This window comes from Simochromis diagramma, unplaced genomic scaffold, assembly GCF_900408965.1.
Source record: "Simochromis diagramma unplaced genomic scaffold, fSimDia1.1 OVJJ01000344.1, whole genome shotgun sequence".
Classification (NCBI taxonomy): Eukaryota; Metazoa; Chordata; class Actinopteri; order Cichliformes; family Cichlidae; genus Simochromis; species Simochromis diagramma.
The window spans coordinates 13,527,358-13,551,153 of NW_024387375.1; the positions used below are offsets into that span (position 1 = coordinate 13,527,358).

A 23,796-nucleotide genomic window follows, 5' to 3' on the forward strand; every position below is an offset into this window, starting at 1 on the left:
ATTACATATGCCTCAGCAGGTTTCACACTTAGTCTCATGCGAAAGAAGACAGGATGATAAAATATTTACATAAGACAGGCCTGACAAAATATTGACTTAGCAAATTTCTTGTATGTAAAATCGATTACCATTCAGGCAGTGTTCTTAAAGCATGTAATCTTTACTGACTGCGTCATTTATGCAGCTGTCATGTGGCTGCTTCTTCTTCATTTTCATATATGGCAGCATTGTGCATCTTTACTGTATTACTTTTTTTGGCAGTCCGTCCAACACATATCAGGAACACGTTAAACCCAGGTTCACTGTGTCTCAGTGTGTTTATATGATACTACTTCACGTCCTTTACTTTCTAATCTTTTGGACTTCTTGTGCATTTTCACTGTTCCTCTGTCTAGTTTTAAGATCATCTCTAACAGTCATTACACTGCTGTAAGTTGTCGCATTTGCATGTTTCACATCATCAAACAACATTAAACAGAGACGACCCGAGCGATTAAACACTTTATTTGGAAAACTGAGTTCAGTTTCACTAACCACATCAAGGCCTGATTACTAGCAGACCTGTTGAATCAAGAACTCTCTGAACCAGAATCAGATAAAGTGAAGTAGGCTAAAAGATCTCAAAAATTAGCACATCATGCCCTGATAAAAAAAAAAAAAAAAGAAAAGAAAAAGAAATGAGAAACAAATTAATTGAAATCTATCACTTTGGAAAATGTTACAAAGGTATGTTTAAGGCTTTGGGTCTCCAGTGAACCACAGTGAGAACTATTATACACAAATAAAGAAAAATCAGAACAGTGGTGAACCTCTTCAAGAGTGTCTGGCTGACCAAAATCACTCCAAGAGCGCATCAACAACTCTTCCAGAAGGTCACAAAAGAACTCAGAACAACATCTAAAGACCTGCAGGCCTCACTTGTCTCAGTTTCTGTTATGTAAAATTGATTACTATTCTAGTGCATGTTAGTTATGAAATGAGTAGGCTGTGTTCTCTCAGCCAGTGTTGTTAAAGCATGTAATCTTTACTGACTGTGTCCTTTATAAAGCCATCGTGTGGCTTCTTCTTCTTCAATTTATGTTGATCTCTTCTTAAACCACAAGATTTCCATCATCTAAAGACCTTAAGATTTCACTTACCTCAGTTAAGGTCAGAGTTCAAGATTTAATAATAAGAAAGAGACTGGACAAAAATGGTATCCATGGGAGAGGTCCGAGGAAAAATTCACCGCTGACCAAAAAGAACACAAGGGGAACCATCATGATGTTTGCCAACAAACATATTGATGGTTCCCAAGACTTTTGGACCTACTCTGTGGACGGATGAGACACAAACTGAAGTTTCTAGAAGGTTGAGTCCCATTTCATCTGTTGTAAAACTGTATCATATCATCAGTCAAACATGGTTCTGGTAGTGTGATGGTCTGGGGCTGCCATAGTTGAAGGAACTATGAATTCTGCTCTCCAGAAAATCCTGAAAGAGAATCTCTGGTCATCGGTTCACACCTTGAAACTCAAGTACACTTGGGTTATTTAGCAGGACAATGATTCAAAACAGCAACACAGCAGTCCATCTCTGAATATTTTTTTTAAAAAGGGGAAGGGGGGGGGGGGGGAGTGGCCCATTAAGATGCTTTCGCACTTACTGAAACGGGCTGTTCATGCTCAAAAACCCTCCAATGAGTCTGAGCAATTCTACAAAGATGAGTGGGCCAAAAAGATGTGAAAGACTCATTGCCAGTTATCACAGTTCTTGCTGTGAAAGTTATTGCTGACACAACCAGTTATTAGGTTTATGGGGCCAGGTTAATTTTCTCTTAATAAATTTGTTTGTTGATCCAAAACATGTAAGGGTGATAAATGTGAAGAAAAGAGACAGACAGACAGAAAGACACACACACTGTAAGAGAGAATGAAATCAGTGAAATCAGCAAGAGGGAGAATACTATTTCACAGCTGTGGTAATTAAAACAACCGCAAAATAAGGAGAAATAGAAATGTTTTGGTTTGTGGGTTTAGAATATAGCTCCAAAACTCACTACAGCAACCTACCAAAGCACTTTTCATATAGTATATAGTTTTTTTTTTACCTAAACCATTAATCTACTGGTTTTACTTGGAATGGATACATCTAAATTATTTAATTATTTTTCCATCAAAGAGCTGCAATTAACTTTAACAGTATGTTAATGCTTGTTTGTTTTTAGAAACCTACTTCCGGGGTCGCTGAGGTTTCCCCACACTCTCATGCAGCGTTTCCGGTCCCGCCTCCCTTCGAGCCGAAGCCCAGCCTTCCTTTGAGGAGACCCCGCCTCTGACAGGTTACGGGGCGGGGCCAGGTTGTGCAAAGATGGGAGAGAGGGCAGTCAGTTAGAGCGTCTCTCGCCACAGCTGTGCGTTCCTCTCTTCTGTTCTCAGTCTCCTTTTCCTATCCGGCAGAAGGATACAAAGAAAGGGAGACACTATGAAATAGAGACGTAGTATGAACGCGTCGGGGACAACAGAAGGACGAGAGCAACCGAACCGGACAACAGTCTAGCCCCGGACACGGATACTATTATCCCCGGAGCGTCTCCGATGAGTGCACTGGATTTTACCCACCAAAGAGCGTCGAGACCGGGGGGGAGTGGGGCGGACATTATCGCGCAGGTAGGGTTTTGTCGCCTCGGTGTGAGAGACCCGGGGCTCTGCGGGCTGTCCTGTGGGGAAGCTGGGCATGCTGCAGTGCTTCTCTGTGTGTTTCTCTCACACGGACAGCCCGCAGAGCCCCGGGTCTGCTGATCAAGTGTTTCTGCTTAAAGAACGACAAGAGCTGCCGTTTGTGTAGCGGAGCGCTGAAACAAGTCTCCGGGGTGTCCCGCTTGTCTTTTGTCGCTGCTCGGCGTTTGCGGTGCCGTGTGTGTCTCTCTGTGTGTATATATGGGACTGTGTGTGTGTGTATTTGTCAGCTGTAAAGCGTACGTGCAAAGTTGCTCGAGCAGCGACGTGTGAGCGGCACGTAGACGGCAGGGGCCGCGTATCGGACTCCCGTGATCAAAATACACCGTCCCGGGAGAGGGAGGTTTTGTTACATTGATGATTTTATCGCTCCCGTTCGGATACGCAGCTGTAATTGCAGGAATGACGTTAGCAGCACACCAAAGAAAGGCACAAGAAGGAGGAGGAGGAGGAAAAAGCATAAGACACTGCAATTATATGTTCTCGTTTTTTTTATGATTAATCTGAGGCTGGAGCCCAAGTTCCCTGCTGTAGGATTAGGTAATATTTTTCCGCTTCAGTTGGCCTGCTGACTGCACTAAGCTGCTTCACTAACGAGACTCTGTATAACAGGCTGTTCCTGTAATATTCCTATAAGGACTGGGGTTTATAATGACCGCAGATGATGTTGATGGTGATGGTGGTGTAACATGTGCTGGGTCATTCTGGGACCAGAGCAGTTTTGGTCTGCGGAGGGAGGGGGGTGAACTGGTTTCGTTTCGGTATATAGAGGGTGAGGGTTTTCCTTTCCAGGAAAGGAAAGATGAGTTTATGATATGGGCTAATACCTCGTCCGAGCGACACAGACTATTAATCATTTCTTTATGCGCTAGGATGACTTCACCTTGGAAACTAGGCTTAAAGGATTATAGGTGTTGTCTTTGATGACTACCTCTTTCTCTTCTCCTTCTCCCAGGACTGACGGGCTTTCACAGAAGCTCATGGACAAAACTTTGCACATTCTCCAGAAATCCACAGATGGTGTGCCGACCGGGATCACCCTGGATGTGAGTTTGAATATGGACGAAGGGGAAGATTTCACGGAGCAACAGATCGTGGGGCTCTCGGACAAAATCCCTCTGGTGAAACCTTATTTCAAGAAGAAACAAAGGAAATTGGATGCCAAATGCCTCCACCGAGCCCTGGAGGATCCTATACTGACTACTTTGCTGAGCACAGATACGCTGGTCTCCGGGGATGGGGTGTTTGTTCCCAGGAACCAGCCGGGCCGGACTCCGGGGAATTTGTGCGCAGCGGCTGTAGTGAAACAGAACTGCCTGGGCCAGGTGTGCCTCAAAGACCGGGGCACCGCTGACAATGCCACCGCTGGGGCCGGTGTGCCTGGGTTGATCACCCAGGACGTTGATGTGGAAATAGCCGATACTACTACGGAGCTGGATGAGACTGTTCGGCGAGGGGAGCGACCTAAGATCAGCGATTCTTCCCCCGACTGCTTCCAGCTGAAACCGGGCCTCAGGGAGTCTGGTAGCGCGGTGACAATAACAGCTCCCAGCAGGGATATACCTCCCATAGTTGCACCCCAGGTTCCTCCACACCAGGAGGGGGCAATCAAAAGCAACGACCTCCTAACCTCTGGGGCTACAAATCTTCCAGTCAAAGACTGCACTGGAATCTCGGACCCCCTCCTCCTGCAGCCTGACAAAGGAGTGCTATTTCAGGACAAAAGTGAAGAGGCCTCACTGGATCTGGTTTTTGAGCTGCTCACTCAGCTCCAATATCACACACACCAGTCAGACTCAGTGGACATTTGTGTGGATTTCCTCCAGGGACTGTGCGTTTATGGCAATGACTGTGCCCACCACCACACCGTCCTGCCCTACCACTGGCAGATCCGCAAGAGCAGCAGCCAGACCTGGCAGAGCATAGCAGATGACTCCCAGGAACAGCTGGAGAGACTGTACTGCAACCCTGACAATGAGCAAGTCAGGCTAAAGTATCAGTAAGTATCCTGCTGTAGTGTTTACTGCAACCTGTACTCTGTGTTAATCAGTAGCATATGTGCTACAAACTCCCTGGTTAGATACAGGACCCCTGCTACAGAGGGAAGCAGCATCAAAGTATTTCTGTTTTGTTTTTTTTGGTTGGATCTTTGCCATCTGTGTCTGTGGGTGATGGGACAATTCACTTTGCATTCAGTCAATTGAAAGTAGGAAGTGAAACCACAATTCATGCCCCAAGAGTATCACCCTTCAGCATTTCTCTTTATTCCTGACAATTGTTTTCATATATATTATAATATTTCCAATATAAGTGGACAATTAAACCGTTTCAAGTTTTAACCCAAATCCTCATTCTGTATAAGCGGGGCTGAAATTGGAGAATACTGCCACCACCCCAGTCCATTTGGTGTTGAACATGCTGCTGAAAGGACTGTGTGTTAGATCGATGGGTATTTGTGACATAGCAACAATGGTGCAGTAATCTGATAGGCTGCATGCAAGTGATAGTCTAAGCCACTTCTGGTTCAGAGTGTTGGAAACTGTAGACCTGAGTTTCCTCTTTGGTTTTGCCACCGGTGACAAACTGAAAACACTGCACAGCTGTACTGTACATGCCTGGATGATGGACTGCAGACAAGTGACTGCTCCTCACAATGCTGACTGTTGCTTTCACAGCTTTATAATGCACATGGTCCGTGTGTCCTTCTAGTTAATGTGTCACCTGCATTTACTGTATCTCTTTATTTGAACAGCTATCACGCCCTTGTGTAGGCATGGCCCTGATATCGGTTATCTATTTCCTGCACTTCCCTTCTTCCAAACCCAGATCTGTGATTGGCCAGAAAGCCGTCAAAAGCGAGGCTTTTTCTTTTCTTTCTTTTTTTTTTTTTATAGCACTCATTGCAGAAAGCCGTGAACTTGCGTGACCCCCAGCTGCCTTGTGCGGTCAGTGACACAGACGCACTTGGCAGCTTCTCTTCTTCCCTCGGTCATAAGCGTGCGTGTCACTGTGTACACTCGCACCCACACTCACACACGCATTGCTTGGCACGCAAACACTCGCACGAATAAACTGCACAGGGAAGCAAAGTGACTCGCAGTGCTCTCACGCTCGCCTTTTAGCAGACGGAGATAAACGTCTTTTTCTCCCTCGCCCCCATTGGGGTGACACAAAGGAGCATCTACTGCTTCCTGTGAAACTGTACTGTATGCAAGTACATTCACACTGTCACACACACAAAGGGTACTTGTACACAGGTTTGACCCTAAGCTTTCAATCTCTTCTGCAGTGTTTGCGAGTTAGAGGCCTCCCCTCATTTTCATGTCATTATGTGGATCTAATTACAAGTGCACTTTATGTCAGTATAGTGTAATCTTAAGGCATTAACCCTATCCACACCCCCACTCACATTTAAAGCCCTTTAAGCACCTATGTGTTTTTCTTTCTTTTTTATGCTTTTGTGGACGCTGTTCACACACACACACACACACACACACACACACACACACACACACACACACACACACACACACACACACACACACACACACACACACACACACACACACACAAAGGTTTTGAGGTGTGCACCAACTTTTGTGTGTGTGTGTTTGACTTGTTGACTCATGTTTTCAGCTGAAACTATGCAAAGAGCATATTGCTCCACAAACAGGATATGCACCTGGTGGTGTCAACCCAGATTCTTCAGAGGCCTTTTGAGTGTGTCTCATACAGTAAGACAGGACCATCTGGCTCACTTGACTGAAACTGCAGTGGAAACCAGAAACGACAGAAAACTTTTTACCAGCACATTTTCAATGTGTATATGTGGAAGTTCTGTATCATATGAATAATCCTGTAATGACTGTTTTTGTTTTTCTTTACATAAAAAAAAAAAAAAAAAAAAAACACAACTTTGAGGCATTTCAGTCAGTTTTCTCTTTTAGTCTGACGCTGGTGTATCTTCTGATGACTGGAGTTTTGTTAAAAGCTAATTTATTAATATATCTTTGCCATTTTTTAAGTGAATATACCCAAGTAGCAAAGGATACATTTTCAGTTTGGCTAAAAAGGAATTCTCCAACCCTGACCCTTAAAACAGGTTTGACTGTTTGTGGATGGTTGAATGAAAACACAACGTAAAACATTTTCACATGATCCCAGATAAGTCATTTTCTTGGTGTTTAGCTTTTTATCTGCAAGAAGTAAACAGTGGCCAGTTTCTGGGTTTTTGTTTTTTTGGGGGGTTTTTGTTTTGTTTTGATCTTTTTATTTTTCTAAGGTGGGCCATTGTAGATTTTATTTACACCACAGGTAAAGATCGTAAATAAGCTCGTCTCTGGCAGATTCGATTATGTGCACTATGGGCAAACTTTAATATCGGTCGGGAGCTCGGAAAGCGGAGCAGCCTGCCGAGTGATGACACACAAACTCGGGGGAAAGTCGGTTAGCCGTGCAGCGTCGACACAAATCAGCTCATTCAGCCAACTGCTCAAAGCTTTGTGTAGCACTGGGTGTGTGTGAGAGCTCTTTTGATCGTCTTTCTTTAGAGATGCAACCCAGCTTGTCTTTTCATGCACGCAAGCAGCCACACGCACACACAGGGTGGAAGGCGTCACCGTGGTTACGGCAGCCAAATGATAACATCGTTAGCAGTATAAAGAGGAGCAGATGACTTAACAAGCTCTGCCGTCGGTATGGAGACGCAGGCCCATTCGGCCTTTGGCCGCGCGTGTGTGTGGCAGGAAAGAAAATGCTGCTTTTGTATATCTCCATCTGATTATGTTTTGCATGGCCTACTACAGGGTGTGTGTGTGTGTGTGTGTGTGTGTGTGTGTGTGTGTGTGTGTGTGTGTGTGTGTGTGTGTGTGTGTGTGTGTGTGTGTGTGTGATCCATAACACAGGTTAATCCCATCCATATGATAAGCAGGAATGGAAGTCCAGTTAATCCGTCTTAGTCATGAACTCAGCAGTGAGGAGGAATGTCACAGTCATCGCTTCCGTGTGTGTGTGTGAGAGAGTGAAGAATAGTGTTCACTTTACAAGCTGATTGTGTGACAACTGTTACTTACAACAAAATACAAACTTTTTCCTGTAATATCTGTTTAAGGAGGAACTTTAGCACTTGACATCTTGCTGTGTGTGTGTGTGTGTGTGCGCGTGTGTGTGTCAGTCATGAAGACAGGCCTTTTTTTGGTTAACCATGTGATAAAAGCTTTGCTTGTCATTAACTGGCATAAAGAGTCACTGAGCGCCAAGGACAGAGCAACCTGACACCAAGGTGTGTGTGTGAGTGTGTCTTTGTGTTTCTATCACAGGGGATTCTGTGTTACCTGGATGTGTTTCATGAATCTCAGAAAATCAAGGATGATTGTGTCTAAGTGAGCTGTGTTTGTTTGTGAGAGTAGAGGCAGTGTCAAGATAGTCAGACTGGATGTGTGTTTGTGTGGATATAATGTGTCAGACAGATCACGCCATGAATCAGAGGGGCGAGGTCTGTGTCGCTCTGCCTCTCATTACTCAAGAGTCTGCCTCCATTTTTTTTTATTTTTTTTTTTTAATTCCAGCTCCACCTCCTTTTATTTAATTTAATTCTTTTTTGTTCATAATAATTCCACACCAGATGTAATTTTTTTGTCTTCTGCATTTCCTTGACGTGCCCATTTTCTTCCCTTTTATTCCTCTGTCTCGCTCCTTTTCTTTATTCCTTACTTTTCCCTGAAGGGCCCCAAAGAGGTGGGAGAGATGTCCCAGTGCTCTCAAGCAGAATCCTTTTCCCCGTGATTTCAAACCGTTTTTCTTTCTCTGGTCTTCTCCTCCCTCAAGTGTTAATTAAGTGTTGATTTAAATTCCAAACTCATTTGCTTATCTTCCCCCTTTTTTCATCTTTTTTTAAAGCCTCACATTCTTTATAGGCTGGGCACCTTTAATATTTTCAAAAGAGAGGCTTAAAGGACTGAGAGAGGACACCCTGAGCTATGAGCTCAATTATGTGGACAGATACACTCATACTGGAAAAATCCAGGACGTGCAGGTGACGCGAGTGCACTTCTTCCTGTTCTGTGTGTGCGTGTGTGTGACTTTGTTGTGTGTTCGCTGCCTGTAAAGCTAAAAAACAGGAACAAATGAAGCCTATTTAAATAGATAACTGGATTGTGAATACAAGGAAATAACACTAGCACATGACATCAAGGTTCTGTGTGTGTGTGTGTAAAAGAAGTGTTCGTCAGCAGATTTGCTTGACTGACTGAGTTATCTGGGCGTGACTGGATGAAGTTTTGCGTGTACGTACATGAATCTGTCCAAAGAATGTGTGTGTGTGCACGTACATAGACGAGTGTTCCTCCAGTGTGTGATGTTCACAATAGCATGACTGATGTTGGAATGTGGGTCCTTTGGCGTGTAGTCATGAGAAAGTTTGAAGGTGTGTGTGCTATAGGCATATTCCTTAGGAGCCGCTGTCCTTTTTCCATCGCCTTGCCTGCTTGTAGTGTTGGGAGCTGCTCGGTACAAGTTCCTTTCCTTTTGGGTGCACCTTGGGAGAAAAGTGGGAGAAGCCCCGCATTTCTAGCATGGTCTTTGACTCTGCTAGAGTGGGCGTGCTTTGGGTCACTATCCAACTCTTGATTGGCCGTCTTACCAAATCTCAGTTCACTTAATTTAACTGCTGGAATTTTATTTTTAAAATGGGGCAAACTAGATGGGGAGGAAGGGGCTATATGAAAGGGATTGGAAATAATCAACTCCGGAGACTCCAGTATTTGTCTGAATGTGCAGCGGGGAGGGAGAGAGTAGGATGTGTGAGAGGTAGATACAGAGGCTACATCCTTTTTTTAAAATTTCCAACCAGTGTTTTATGTTGAAATGATAAGGTTGAAAAAGCAAGGCTGAGATGGTTTGTGGAGATGGTGGAAATATTGGTCGGAGGAGGAAAATAAGACCTCACAGGAGGTTCATGGATGTAGTGAAGTAGGACACATGACATGACACATGGTTGGAAGGGGTAGAGTGAGATGGAGGCAGAACTGGGTCAGAGGCTTTTCAAACAGGCTTTTTAGAGGTCCTAGTAGACCAGAGTAGTGCAGACCTGAGGCGTAAATATAACAAGCATGCTTTTAAATGAAAACATATCAGTAACGACACTGTGGTAATGAGTGAGGTAGGATGGAAAGCTCAAGTTCATTTTCTCATAACACTTGTGCATGGTTTGTTAGTCAGCCACACACACACACACACACACACACACGTGTCATCATTACATATCGTCACAGGCGAAAAACATTCTGTTCCGATACCATGAAAACATGTCACAGGAGAGCACACAGGTGCAGGACAGGGTGAAACTAAAGATCAGCATCAGTGAAAATCAGATTTATTTATTTTTGTATCATCACTCCCTTGCACCTTTTTTTTTCACTGTTGTTCTGTTTTTCTCTTCCATTTCTGCCTTTCATTTTCACATTAATACAGCTATTCATTTTTTTTGTTTTGGTTTTTTTCCCATTTTAAACTGAAATGCGTCTGCGTTGAGAAGAATTCAGAAAGTCGCAGGGATTATCTGCACCTTCTCTCTGTGTGTTTCTGGTAATCAGGTGATCTGATTATCAGTGACTCACTCTTCAGTTACTGTTTTGTTTCTGCACGTGCTCTCTAAATGAACTCTCATTTCACTTCCTATTCCAGAGATGTGTTCGCGGTATGACTTTGCAGAAATACAGATGTAAATTTAGGGTATGTAACTACCATTTGAGTCAGTGTTTATGCGAGTTTTCAGAAAACGAGACGGGACCTCTCATTATCACCTTCCTGTGAGACACTGGTGTGTTTGCCAGTAACCCCAGCAGCCAGTACCTGCACTTAGTGGATGAAACTGAAGACTTGTTTTCTCTTCGGCCATTATAATACGAGGTTTCACCGCTTCAGGCTGTTGAACTTATAAGGAGGTTTCAGCGCTGCTGCTGCTGCTCCACTTCTCTGTTTTTCAGTGGGAAACCTCTAAACTGTGTAGTGTACTTTATTTAAAGTAACACACACACAGTCTAACATTTTCATGTTACATTCACTTAGCTTCTCACTAATATCAATGAGACAATTAACATCATCATGCAATGTGCCCACTTCTATGGCTGTAGTGTCATGTGCATGTTTAGTGTGTTAAATATATGTATAGATCGTGTATATGTGTGTCCTTGCCATAGCACGCCAGTGTGTTTGGCCACATTTATATAAGTGGTATGTCTGACCCAGAAAGGATTTGCCGGAGGCTCGAGGGAGGACTAATGCAGCGCGACTGATGCACATGCACACACTCAGACATGCACGCAACAGTGTTTTGACCCGCGTGTGTTGGGACAGAGAGGGGTTAAGGCGAGGTTGTATGGGCGTGAGAAGATTATGTGTTTCCCCTATTTATTTTTTGGCAGATGGTAACTCTACTGTACTATGCTGAAGTGCATTCACTGACCACCTACAGCTACTAGATCATTATTCTGTAGGTTAACCTGATTGTTTGCTACTCGAAATAGCAAGGCTTTAGAGCAGGGGCTGGAGTATTATCATTATTATCATCATGTCTAGATTATTGTAATTCATTGTTCACTTGTCAAAGCAAAACTCCCCGAATCGTCTGCAGCTGCACTAACTCGCCACTGAATACAGAATTCATTTTAAGACTGTGGTTCTGACTTTTAAAGCTGTAGATGGACAAGCACCAGCTTACATCAGTGAACTTTTACATTCTTATGTCCCCAGCAGGTCCCTGAGGTCATGTGATCAGGGCCTGCTGGCTGCGTATCATATGAGGCTGAAAAGGACACAGCTTTTTCAACATTGGCTCTCAGACTCTGTAGCTCTCTCCCTCTGAGAGAGCTACAGAGTCTGAGAGCCTTAGATCTGTGGACTCGGTGATCTCTTTAAAAAAACACACACAGAACAAAACAACTAAAAACTCACATTTTTAAATTTGTTTGGTTAACTTTTTTTTTTTTTAAATGTTCTGGTATTTTCTTTGTTGATGTTTACTGATGTTTTGATTTGGAAGGGCTAACCTCTTTTTATATAATATTTTATATAATAATTTACTAGGCAGCTATTTGGTTACTTACTATAAAGATTTGAGAGCAATGTCAGCCATCGTTGTACATAATGAGAGAGCTGTTCCCATGAGCTGGTTCCATGGGGAAGTCAAAGTAAAGTTAATCCTAGTAACTTGCTCAAGGGCACTTTGAAGCACAGTTGTCATGTATGGCTTTCTGTTTTTCATTTGTCAGTCATTTACTTTAAATTTACACCCTATGCAGCTCAGTATAAGTGACTAAGTAGAGGTTTGATCATCCTGCTCCAGGGCTCACGGATTAAGTTAACGTTCCATCAACAGCTTCGTGCTTTGTAGCACAGCTTCTAATGGAAATATAAACTGTGACCATTTAACAACAAGGTCATCACCCCACAGCCCTGCGTGCTAGCCGTCCGGGTTAATGTGCATTGCTGACTGCAGCGCTTAGCTACGTAGTTATTCTAATGACTTCAAACCTTGTGTTGCAGGGGTCGAGTGTTTGCCCTAGACTTTGGGACGATGCGAGTGTGCGACCTCGAGTTTGACTGCGTCCGACGACTGAGCACCCCCCCCAGCCCTCTACCCCTGCCTGCGATGAACCCAAACCCCACCCCCAGCTGTCACACAGTGTGGAAGTACTACTGCAGAGACAATTTTGGCTGGAGGGAATACTCCGAGGTGAGCCATTCGGTGCATTTATTTGTGTGTGTTCGGGTGCATTCAGGCTCTGCGAACAAGATGCCAGACACATTAGCTTCGCCCACATTAATCAATTGTCCAGTGATGGGGTGGATTTAGAAAAACAGCTTTTTATCCATGTGTGACCTTTTATTTATCGTCTTTGCAATGGCCACATTTGATTTACAGGTAAAATGGAAAAATGCAGAAGTTACCTGCAGAAAATGGTAAACAAATGTGTTTTCCCTCCCTTTCCTTCTGCTCCACAGCCTGTGGTTAAGCTCATAGAGGAGGCGAGTTCGAGAGGTCTTAAGGAGGTGAGGTTCATTACGCTCCAGAACCAGTATATCCTCAACATCAGGGAGGGCTTCCAGCAGAACGCAGTCTTCGGATTCCGACGTCAGATCAAGAAGCGGCCCATGTTCATGTCCTCCGTGATTCTCACACCACACCTACAGTAAGTAAACATGGCTGATATTAGATCTAACTACAGCTTTGCTTTTGTGGTTAGGAGGTGAGCACTAATAGAGCTAAAGCTGGATCCAGAGGTTGAGGTTTTGGCCATGGTGAAGACATGGCTCGAGTAGATAAACGACAACACAGCTGAGATGTCTCCACAGTGACTTAGTGGATTTGTTCTCAGAGCATCGCTTGCAGTAATGTAAGCAGAGACTCGTTTTTGTGAACGTGTTACTGTATTCATAGGAACTGTATTGTACTCTGCGCTGGCATTAGGCTTAGTTTAGATTGGGCGGAGTGATACACCCAGTATGGTGGCTGTTCTGAACTACCTAATGTGACGGTTGTTGTGATGCAGACTTTAAATAAAGGACTGCATCTGAGGCCAAAGCTGTTAATCACATAATGACTATTGCCAAGATACACCCAGCCTTATAGTAAGTAATGCCAGAAAACGACTTTTTCCAGAGCTTAGTATTGGTACTAATTAATAGTAGCAGTTCTCATTTGAAAGGTAGCAGTCATTAACTAGATTAATAGCCTTGCTTTTCTGTTTTTCCCTGCTGGCTTGCCTTTGTACTTTCCAACAGAGCTGTCTAAATCGTTTAGCACTTAGATCAGAGAACATTTAGTATTTTGCACATGAAGCAACACTGACTTTTAGAACAAAGTTCTACGTTCAACACAAAAAAAAAGTCCCTGGCAACATGTGCAAAGTCACTCGCACACAAAGTTGATTCTTGAGTATCTGACACGCCATCTTCTTGTGGCTCTCTGTGTTCTCTGAGCATCCTGAATTTGTAGTTTGAAGACACTGCAGGCACACAGAGGTCGGTACATGATGTTAATGTCACAGTCAGCGTTGAATACTGAACACTGTATTCACGTTTTATCTTTTCTGCTGCACACTGGCAGCCTGAGCTAAACTCAAACCCCATCTTTACCACTTACCACGGCACAGATTTTTGGCACGTCAAACAGAGTCACTGGGACACGGGGAGATGTCCTGTGCAGAGCGAAGCAGATGGACGGGAAAATGAGATAAAGGAGGCGAACGAGAACAGACGAGTCAAGTCGAGAGACGGGGCAGAGGCAGAAATCAAGGAAAGGGTGAAAAGAAGCAAAACATTAGCACTCCAGATCTAGCGAACCTTTTCTAATGCGTTTCTTTCCCCTCTTTTCTTTTTTAAAAAAAAAAAAAAATTCTTTCTTTAGCTCAGTCAACTTCCTGTCCTTATAGCAGTGAAGTGATCTGGCTCGCAGCACTCGGGTCTTATTTTTGAAACAAGTGATACCAGATTGGAAACAAGTGGAGTCATTTCACCCCATTTGCAGAATCTTTCACTTCCTTTGCCGAGCAGGCTGCTGTAGCGGTGTCCTGCCAGTTTCCCACACAGAGCGAACGCTAGAACGAGCTGTTCCTACCGGGGCCCTGACAGGCAGGGGAAGACAAAATGGAGAGCAGGAGATGGAGGGAGAAAAGGAGAGAAGGAAAAGAGAGAGAGAGAGAGAGGGAGAAGGAGGGAGACGCAGAGCACAGCTGAGGAAGTGAATGAGGTCTAAATGGTTTCCAGACTGGGTGCACAGCAGAGTGGAGTTGGTGAGTGAAGGAGTGTGAAATGTTCCTGTGGGGAGCTGGAATTTGGATTGAGTGACTTGTTATGGGACGTTGTCATCCATTTGGTGTGTGTGAGAGCTTCAGTTAATTACTTTATCTGATCACAGTCACACAATGGGCACCAAAAAAAAAAAAAAAAGCTTCTAGCCAGGCGATCCAATAAAATGGGAATTTTGTTTGTGTAAAGGAATGGCTGTCAGTCCGTCCGGTGTCCTTTCGAGTGACCTGAAACTGTTTGTTGGTGTGTGTGTGTCTGTGTGTGTGTGTGTGTGTGTGTCTATCAGGAACAATCTGTGCTTGGGCTTGGAGGTTGAGGTCATTAGCTTGATTGGCACTCTCCCCCCTCACTCCCCTCCCCACCGCTCTCCCCCCACCTTCCTTCTGTCATCTCTTTCTGCTCTGCCGGTGTTATTTTCAGCCATCTCCTCCCCTCTCTCCCTCCCTTGTTATCTGCCCCTAATCTTCCTCCTTTTCTTTTTTTCCTCACTCTTTTCTCTCCCCCAAGTCCATCATTCTCGTGTTATCTGTCCCTTTTCATTTCACACTTGTTTTCTGCAGCAGGCTGTCTGTGATCTCTTCAAAGCACACAGGGAATAGAGACATCGATTTCAGGGAGGAGGGGGGAGAGATCGAGACCGGACAGACAAGATAAGCGAGAGAGAGAGAGAGAGAAAGGAGATGAGAAAAACTGTCGCACAGACTTAGAGTCACTCTGATCACAGTCTCCTGACAACGCGCACACACACACACACACACACTCACTTTCTTATGGCTGATAGCACTAACAGCATTTACACTTGGAGGGCGATAACTTGACAGCCAAACTACTGTTACCGACTCAAATGCCAGACGTAATAGTTTTCTTTTTTTGTCACTTTTTGACAGCTCCACAATGGGCATTTTATTTTCCCCCCCTCGTGTCTTGTTCTCGCTCCTGTCTCTGCTTCACTTCGCCTCCCTGTTGTCTTGTTTGGTGTCTGGGTTTCATTTTCGCGCAGTCCTGTTGTTTTGTTTGGTCGGTGATGGCTGACGGCTGCTGAGGAGCTGCTCCGCTCCCCTGTGCGGTGATGTCATTGTTGACAGTCGGTGGCAGATGATTTTTAGAGAGCGCGCTCGTGGAAATGCTAGTCCACTGCGGCAGGCAGGCGGGCAGTTTTGTTTCACTCTTGGGGATTTTTGGGTGTGTGTATGGGGGGGGGGGGAGGGGGGGTATTGATTCTAGGCATATGGGAGCACAGCTATAGGAAGGTGGAGAGATGGGGAGTGTGCTGGGGTGCCATTAGGTGATGGTTTGGTTGCTGTAAATTCCTCCAAAGCTGCTCTCACTGACCTTCAGCAGGCATGGATAAAGGCAGATGAAAAGAGATGAGGTTTCAATAAAGGGCAGCAGCTATCATCCCTCTGTGAAGCACACTTGATCAGAGTAATCGGCGCTTCTGATCCAGTCACAGTTGTCCGGTCTTTCTGAGCATCGTGTGGAGGCCTTTTCATAATGCGGATTCTCAACTATGAGCAGTTTATTGATATTTTTTGTTGTTGTCTTTTTTTTTTTTTTTGTAAACAGACCATACTTCAAAACAATTGAAGTTGGTGAGAGCCCCTCCTGTGTCACACGTTCCTCAGTGGCTTAGGGGCTAAGTTACCTCTCACTCTGTCCCTTGTATGTTGAAGGTCGAGGGTTCAAGTACAGTGTGGGATGTTTTTCAGGGTGACACTTTTTTGTCTATATTACGTATGTAATCCTCATCAACACACTTTTCAGAAATCATTTTTATTTTTTATTTTTTTAACTGTAAATATTTTCCCACGCACAAAATGATTGCGTACTGCGGAGGGACAGCTTTACTACAGCAGGGTAAATGTCCCTGAACAGTGAGGGTGACTACACTTTGAATACAAAACCAGTATGGCAGAAATTATTATGATCACTCAGAGTAATCCCATTATGTATCAGGTAGCTGCTATCTCAGGTACAGTACACTTGTGTTTATGAGCCATCTCTCTTCAACTCTGTTAGCCAACCCCTTTATCTCTGGCTTTTTAGCTGCACTGAAGTCAAGCTACAGATTGAGTCCACTCATAGCAACAATTCCACCACAGTTTCTCCAGAAATTGCGTAGTCTAGTTATTTATAAGATTGCATGCGAGTAAGATCATCTCACTGCCCTCTAATTAGTCCTAACTTACATAATACTTCCTAGTAACATTTTTAATGACTTTATATTGCATGTAAAATGAAATGAATCATACTTTATTCAAGGTGACAGAATTAGCATACAGCTACAGCTGCTTTCTTATATGTGATTGGTCGGTAGTACTCAGGCTACAAACCGAAAACGTCCCTTTGCCTGCAGATCTGAGTATAGAAATTCGAGCTGCACTGAATATTTTTCATATAAACCTCATCACAACTTCCCAGAGCCAAAACTGATGTGTATAAATGTTTGTTTTGTCTGATCAAGCAACTTGCAAATTCATAAAATGTCTTTTATCCCATTCAGTTTGATAATCAAACAGCCTGTTGTCAGTAGCTTGGTTTGTCCTGAATATAAATATATTTGTCTATATAATGTGCAGTATATGCCCTAAATATGCTATTAACATAGGAAATAAGTAACCATTAATGATATTTCTTACACTACTGTCAGAAATCTAACGCTTTAATTTCTTTCTTTCGTTTTAGGACTTTGAGCGGCCTCTCTCTATCTCCTCTCAGCTGTTCGTCGTCCTCTTCCTCATCCTGCTCATCATCCTCTTCCTCCTCCTCATTATCATCATCCTCCTCCTCTTTGTCCATGGACCTTCCTGCGTCATATCCCCTCTCGCCAACTACCACCAACCCACCCAGCCTTTTTCCTGAAACGTGGTTGCCGATGACCATGAGCCAGGACTTCCTTCGGGTGCCGGTTTCCCGCGAAGACCGCAGCTACAGGACGGTGTACAGCCTGTTCCACAAGACGGTTTCGGAGACCAAGTTCAGGATCATCAAGATCCTACGTGTGCAGAACCCCTTCCTATGGGAGAAGTATAAGAGGTGAGAGGAGAAGCAGATTATTATAGAGATGTCTTTTAATCATGTATAATTCCTACAAACTTTAACCATGACACCAGGAAACTTTTCTGTCAGTAAGTGTGCTGGCAGGGTTGCATGTATTAATTTCTTTTGCATGTAGCTTCTTTTTTTTTTTTTTCATGCTTTGTGGGAAAGCTGTGGCATCCGAATTTGATGCATGTGTGGTTGTGTTGTCAAGCACAGCTCTGCTGAAATAATCAATCAACATCTACGATGTCATGAGAAAGGCACGAGTTTCAAAACTTGTTTTGACAGTCGAGAGATTTGACCTCACTTGAGGACATAAAATAAGTATTGATGTTAACAGCAACGATCTGTGTTTTATATAATGAACCCATAGTGTTGCTGAAGTTGCACCAGAGTACGGTGGTAGTTTCACAGGCTTCGCTGTTGCGGTGCAGACTGGGTGTTAATCCTTTTTATTCAGATATCTGTTATTGAAGTCTAAAACGTTTAAGACTGAAACGATAATCAAAAAAAGGTTTAATGTAAAAAAATGTAAAGAGTGGGGAGGTAAGAAAGAAAGAAAGAAAATAGGCCAAATGGGAGCAGCTGTGTGGGACTTCGTGAGAACGAGTCAGCAGTGGTGTGTGAAAACAGCAGATGGAGAGATGTTTGGTGATGATGATGTTCCTGTCTTCAACACACAGGGCTAACCGCTGTGATTAGTGCAGGGCAAGGCCTATCAGCTGTGACAGTTATACTCTCCCACACGGGTACCACACGGTTTCAAAATGACTGAAGGTGTGTGTTTCTGTGCGTGCGTGTCACTGAATTTGAAAGTGTTGCCCCCCCCTCTGAATGTCGGTAGAGTTCCTCTTCCCACACTCTGGTTATGACAGGAAACCCATAACTGCTTGTTTGCTTGTCTGTTTGTGCGTGTGTGTGTATTTGCACGCAAATGACTTGTGAAATGTTCATGTGAAAAGAGAGCGTTTATCACCTCTTTTCTAAATTTGGAAATTAAATGTGCGTGTGTTTGTGTGTGTGTGTGTGTGCGCGCTTGGATGTGTGTCACTAACAAGCTGAGAGATCATGGGAGGTCATGCCAGGGTCACAGCCTTTCTGGCCTGAAACACTTTCAAAATGAGCAGTGCGTTACAGCGTCGCTGTACCGATCGTTGCGCAAGAACCAGATTTAGGGCTGTGTTTTTCCACAGTTTCGGTGCAAGCAAGGTTGTGGTCACAGTTAGTGTTAAGTCGTATTTTCTCATCAATACAGTCTGTGTGTTATTTTCTGAAATGAATGAATCGCTGACAAATCCCCTTTCGCCTCCTCTGCTCCAACAGGAAGAAGGAGTACATGTCGCGGCGCATGTCGGAGAGGGACCGGCAGCTGAGCGAGCGTCACCTCTTCCACGGCACCTCGGCCGACGTGGTGGAGGGCATCTGCAAGCACAACTTCGACCCCCGAGTCTGTGGCAAACACGCCACCATGTTCGGACAGGGATCCTACTTTGCCCGTAAAGCTGTCTACTCGCACAACTTCTCCAAACGCTCGCCGAAAGGAGTCCACTGCATGTTCCTGGCCAAAGTCCTCACTGGAAGGTAGGTGTGTGCGTGCATGCTTGTGTGGACACTGATAAGAAAACATCTCCGGTTATGGGTGGAGTTTTATTTATCTGGAGGGGGAAAAATAACATGTCATTTAGGTTAAATTGCTGGGAATATATTGGCTTAATCGTGTGATTTGTGTGCCTCTAAAGCAATGGCCCCCACTTATACCACTCACAGTGCTTTGCTTTGTTTAATTGTTCCCCGTTTACATCTTAGCTAGATGTAAATCTGCTTTGGTTTAGAGGAGGTCGGAAAGAACATAGTTTGGTAAATGCTAAATCAAGGCCTTATGTGTCCTGGGTTTATCGCTGGCTTGCGCGGTTTAGCGTCCCTAATGAACCGTTTGCAGTGTTTGACAAGTATGTTCCCTCCAGTGCACGGCTCTGCATAAACAACTTTTCCTTTTTGACCCCCGTCTCTCGCAAACGCTCGAGTACTTCTACATTTCGATTTACAGAACACATCGGCATCAATTTGGATCGTGAGAAACCGGAGGTTCTTTTCCATAAACCATCTTTCATGTCATACTATCGTCATGCTACACAAATTCCTTTTAAAATGCAAGTCAAATGTAGAGCCACACATGTAAAACAGCTGATTTGGCTGTGCCCATCGTACGTTGCCGGCTTTGTTTTGCTGCAGCAGAGAGTGTGTGGTGCACCCAGGGGATTGTGTGGCGGTTTAGGAACAACACTCTGTCTGTAAACCTGGGTCCAATCTGTTCCACGGCATAAGCGTCAGACCCGAACAGCAACACAGACTCCACGTCTCTACCCGCTGCCTTTGTCTTATTTATGATCCCCGAATAAGCAGCACAGAGACTGATGGATGACGGGTCTTTGGGGATTGACATGAATATTTAAGCGAGGAAAAACAACCCGCCTACAGTGCACAGTTTCATTTCATACTGTCGCTACATGCTATATTATATGAAGTGTGGCGAAAGATACGGCAGTCTTGTAATCTTGAAATTTAGATTTCTGTGTGGTAAATTATTATCTTGTATCTCCAGAGTCCCAGCTCCTTAACTGAGCTTTTCTGTTGTCCTCTTTGTTTTCACACAGGTATACTGTAGGAAATCCCTCTATGCGACGGCCTCCACCTATCAACCCTCGTGACGCCTCTAGCGACCTCTATGACTCCTGCGTGGACAACTGGATGGACCCCCAGATCTTTGTCATCTTCAATGATGACCAGAGCTACCCTTACTTCATCATTCACTATGAGGAGGTGCCCAGTACAGTCGCTGTCTGAGCCAAGATTGCAACGCGGTGTCTGTATTTGCAAACACTTAATGTGCAGAGTCTGTTCAGGTTGTAGATGAGTGGATCTACTCATCTACAGCCACTTTTAAAATAACAATTAAGACCAATTAAAAAGAAAGTATATGTCCACTTTGGTTTAACAGACTCTATTGTAATCGGTTTGTTACACTAAATTTAATCCAACTGAAGGTGAAACCAGTCGAAACAGACTAAAAAATGTTTGCAAATACTCGGTGTTCCCGGTCTGTAGTCAGCTGTGTCCACCTAGCCTGGACTGCATCAAGGAATAACAGACCGGATTCATCTGGACAAAACTGGACTAGCAAAGGACACACCTGTTTTAATCTACTGTTCAGAGGTGGATGACAACTGAAAACAGCTGCAACAGACTTGAGTGGACTCGTATAGCACACTTTGTCTGCTGTGGACAAGTGATTATCGTCACTTTGGAAAAAGAGGAAATGTACTTATTTGGAGCAGATGCAGGTAAAACCCAATCTAGCCCCGCACCCCCACACTTAGCCTAGCCTGGCTGCCCCTCCTTGAGCCTGCTTCTGATGGAGGTCCCTTCCTGTTAAAAGGGAGTTCTTCCACCCCGCTGTTGCCAAGTGCTTGCTGACGAGAGCCTGTTGGGTTTCTCTCTGTAATACTGTGGGGTCCTTACCTTACATTATAAAGCGCCTTTGGGATGACTGTTGTTCTGAACCTGCGCTTATATAAATAAATAAATTTAATTGGGTAATTTTGACTTGTACATGATCGTGGTTCCCACTGGACAAACGCTGTAGTAGACAGTTGGCGTCCTCTCAGTACTGTGAATGACCACCTGGCCACATTATTATTTTGAGGAAGCGGCAACAGACCAATCAGAGGCTTCCACAGAGAAGCTGTTGGAAACCCTGACCCTCCTGTTAAAGTGTTTACCCAGCCTCCGGCCCATTTTCAAGTATATGTGCTGCGTGTATGAATCTTTTAAGTTTAACAGACATTTATTTTGTGGCCTCTTCTTACCAGAGGTGGATGTGAGTTTCAGAGGGACTTTCCACATACTGTTAACCTCATGGCAGAGGATTCACGTGAAGCTAGTGCTGCTCCCGGATGCCGTTTTAGCTGTTGTGCCCACCGCTTAGGCTCCTTTGAGGGGCTGAGGCGTGTACGTCATGCTGAGACATAATGCTGCTGCAACGGCGGCAGCGCTGTAGCGTTCTGTCAACAAACCCCCTTGAAACTCATCTCTCTCGGATTGCTCTGTCGCTCAGAGACGGTAGAATTTCTTTTTGTTTTTGAGACAAGGTGTACAGGCGTTCTTTGTTTATATTTGAACTGTGTGCCTTTTGTTCATAAAAATGTTTATTTATGTTAGTTTAATGTAACATTGGTTAAATAAAAGAATCTAAAAGAGAAAATGACTGACTGGTCAACCTGTGCTTTATTCAAATCGCATCATTCATTAGTAACTTGTGCTAATGGTGTTTTTATTGGATATTTCTGTATATAACAAAATCTGTATAATTCAAAACATCAGTTTTAACAAGCGCTCCAACACCCCTGACAGAAATGTAGCCCCAAACCATGACAGAGCCTCCACCGTGTTTTACAGATGGCTCTATCGCTGTCCAGACCTCCGCCCTACATACTGAGGATAAAACCCCAAAGTTTCACATTTAAAGGCATCATTGCATCACATCTTTTGCTACTGATTTTCAGTCCAGTTCTTGTGTAAATTGAGAAACCTCAGCTTTTTAACTCAGTTTCCCTTCCTTAAGAAGGGCTTCTTGACAGCTGTCCTTCCACTGAGATCATTTCTGATGAGGCTTCAATGAACAGTAGATGGATCATCTTTTTTTTTTTTTTTTTTTCTAAAAGATGGATCATCTGAAGGGCCAGATGCATCGCACAGGACCTGTGTCGGGTCTTTGTTTGACATGACATTCAGATTCTGCTCATCTCCTGTAGCTGGTGCCAAGTTTTCAGCTAATAGCTTTTTGGTGCAAGAATACTTTACTTTATTCCTGTCAATATAATTCCTGTCAAACTTTGTTTGGCGTTTTTCATAGATTCAACTAAAGAAATTATATGTTTGTGTGACAGCTGCTAGTAACAAAGTGTCTCAAGATATCATTTAAAACTGGTTCTTTGCGAAGTTACACCTAACTCAACATTCTTCTAAAAATGTCTAAACTGCTCTTCTGGGAGCGATGGGAACATCGCTCGATCAGTTCAGCTCAGAAGACGACTGCTGACACTTTCAGCAAACTCAGATCTATTCTAAAGTCTAAAGAAAATAAAATAAGATACAAAGACAGTCAAGTGCAGTTGCTGGATTTACTATAAATACACTAAAGTCCAGTAAACAAAGTGTGGCTCATTAATAGTGCGCTGTATCTTAAGTCAGAATGCATTGCTTTATATCCACGATGCTTCAGCTTCTTTTCAGTTCAGTGAAGTCAACAATAATCCTTCTAACTGCCATGGAGAAACACTGGCTTGATGTATTGAGACAAAAGCATTTGTTTTATCTTCTAAAGATACAACATGGCCTGTGCAGCTTTTATTCTGTTATATTTATACAGTCGTACGCTGGTGGATGCGCTTTTAAACATGGCAACAATTTGAAGTAATCCCTGTGAGCCACAAGCTAACTGTTTAGTTTCAGACCATTATTTTTCTGCTGTCGGCTCGATAAAATATGAATGTAGTTATGTTCATCTGGTCCACAGCATCCACATCTATTTGCTTTTCAAACCTGCCAATGAGGGGCAGCCGATCACAAAAGAGGAGGAGCTGGAACAGCTTGCTTCAGTCAGACAAGTAGCAAAGGCTCTGCACAAAGGTGCCCTATAAGATCAATAAGGTTTGTTTTGAACTTGGAACCACAGCTAATCTAGCAAATAAAAATATGGAGCTGGAAATGAACATAATTAGTCCTCCTTAAGGGCACGTCTACTTGAGATTGTAGCTGAAGCAGACTGCCAAGTGTTTTCTATTATGCAACTGGTCAGAAGTCTGCATTAAAGTTTAACCGACAGAGTGTATGAACTCCAGGTGAAAAATTTAATTGGCCACTATCATTAAATTATAGATGAACATTTAATTGTGTAGTTGTAAATCATTTATTATAAACCGCCTCTGCGATTTATAATAAAGTAAGTCAGAGTTTTCAGTGTCCTCAATGGTGGATTCTGTTGGTGCAGTAACTCAGAAAACAAAAATCTCCTATGCTCAGGTCTCTCTGTCTCCACCTTCCCTGGATCTCCTTCCCCTCATCCCCACAAGTGTATTATCTAAGCACCATGTCTAATGCAGTCCAGAAGGAGGTTGGCAGAGGCGAGGATCAATCCCAAAATCCTAGAAATCGCTCACAGAATATCTCT

General features: G+C 43.8%; 1 protein-coding gene and 1 long non-coding RNA gene across 4 annotated transcripts; both read left to right on the plus strand.

Moving 5' to 3' along the window:
* The first annotated feature begins 2,350 nt into the window (after nt 1–2,350).
* LOC120719494 (TCDD-inducible poly(ADP-ribose) polymerase) lies at nt 2,351–21,828 on the plus strand. Of its 3 annotated transcripts, none has more exons than XM_040008696.1 (7): nt 2,351–2,648; nt 3,673–4,716; nt 12,261–12,450; nt 12,720–12,907; nt 17,211–17,561; nt 18,891–19,148; nt 20,222–21,828. In XM_040008696.1, the coding sequence occupies exons 2-7, from the start codon at nt 3,698–3,700 to the stop codon at nt 20,409–20,411; spliced, it is 2,196 nt and encodes a 731-aa protein (XP_039864630.1). In that variant the 5' UTR covers nt 2,351–2,648; nt 3,673–3,697; the 3' UTR covers nt 20,412–21,828. The 3 variants fall into 3 exon arrangements, with proteins under 3 accessions (XP_039864630.1, XP_039864631.1, XP_039864629.1); XM_040008697.1 differs by lacking the exon at nt 2,351–2,648 and adding an exon at nt 2,752–3,257; XM_040008695.1 differs by lacking the exon at nt 2,351–2,648 and having other exon boundaries at nt 3,264–4,716.
* Nucleotides 6,231–10,424, plus strand: LOC120719496. The gene is made up of 2 exons (XR_005692708.1): nt 6,231–7,729; nt 7,999–10,424. It is a non-coding gene; the product is annotated as an uncharacterized LOC120719496 (long non-coding RNA).
* Nucleotides 21,829–23,796: the final 1,968 nt, after the last annotated feature.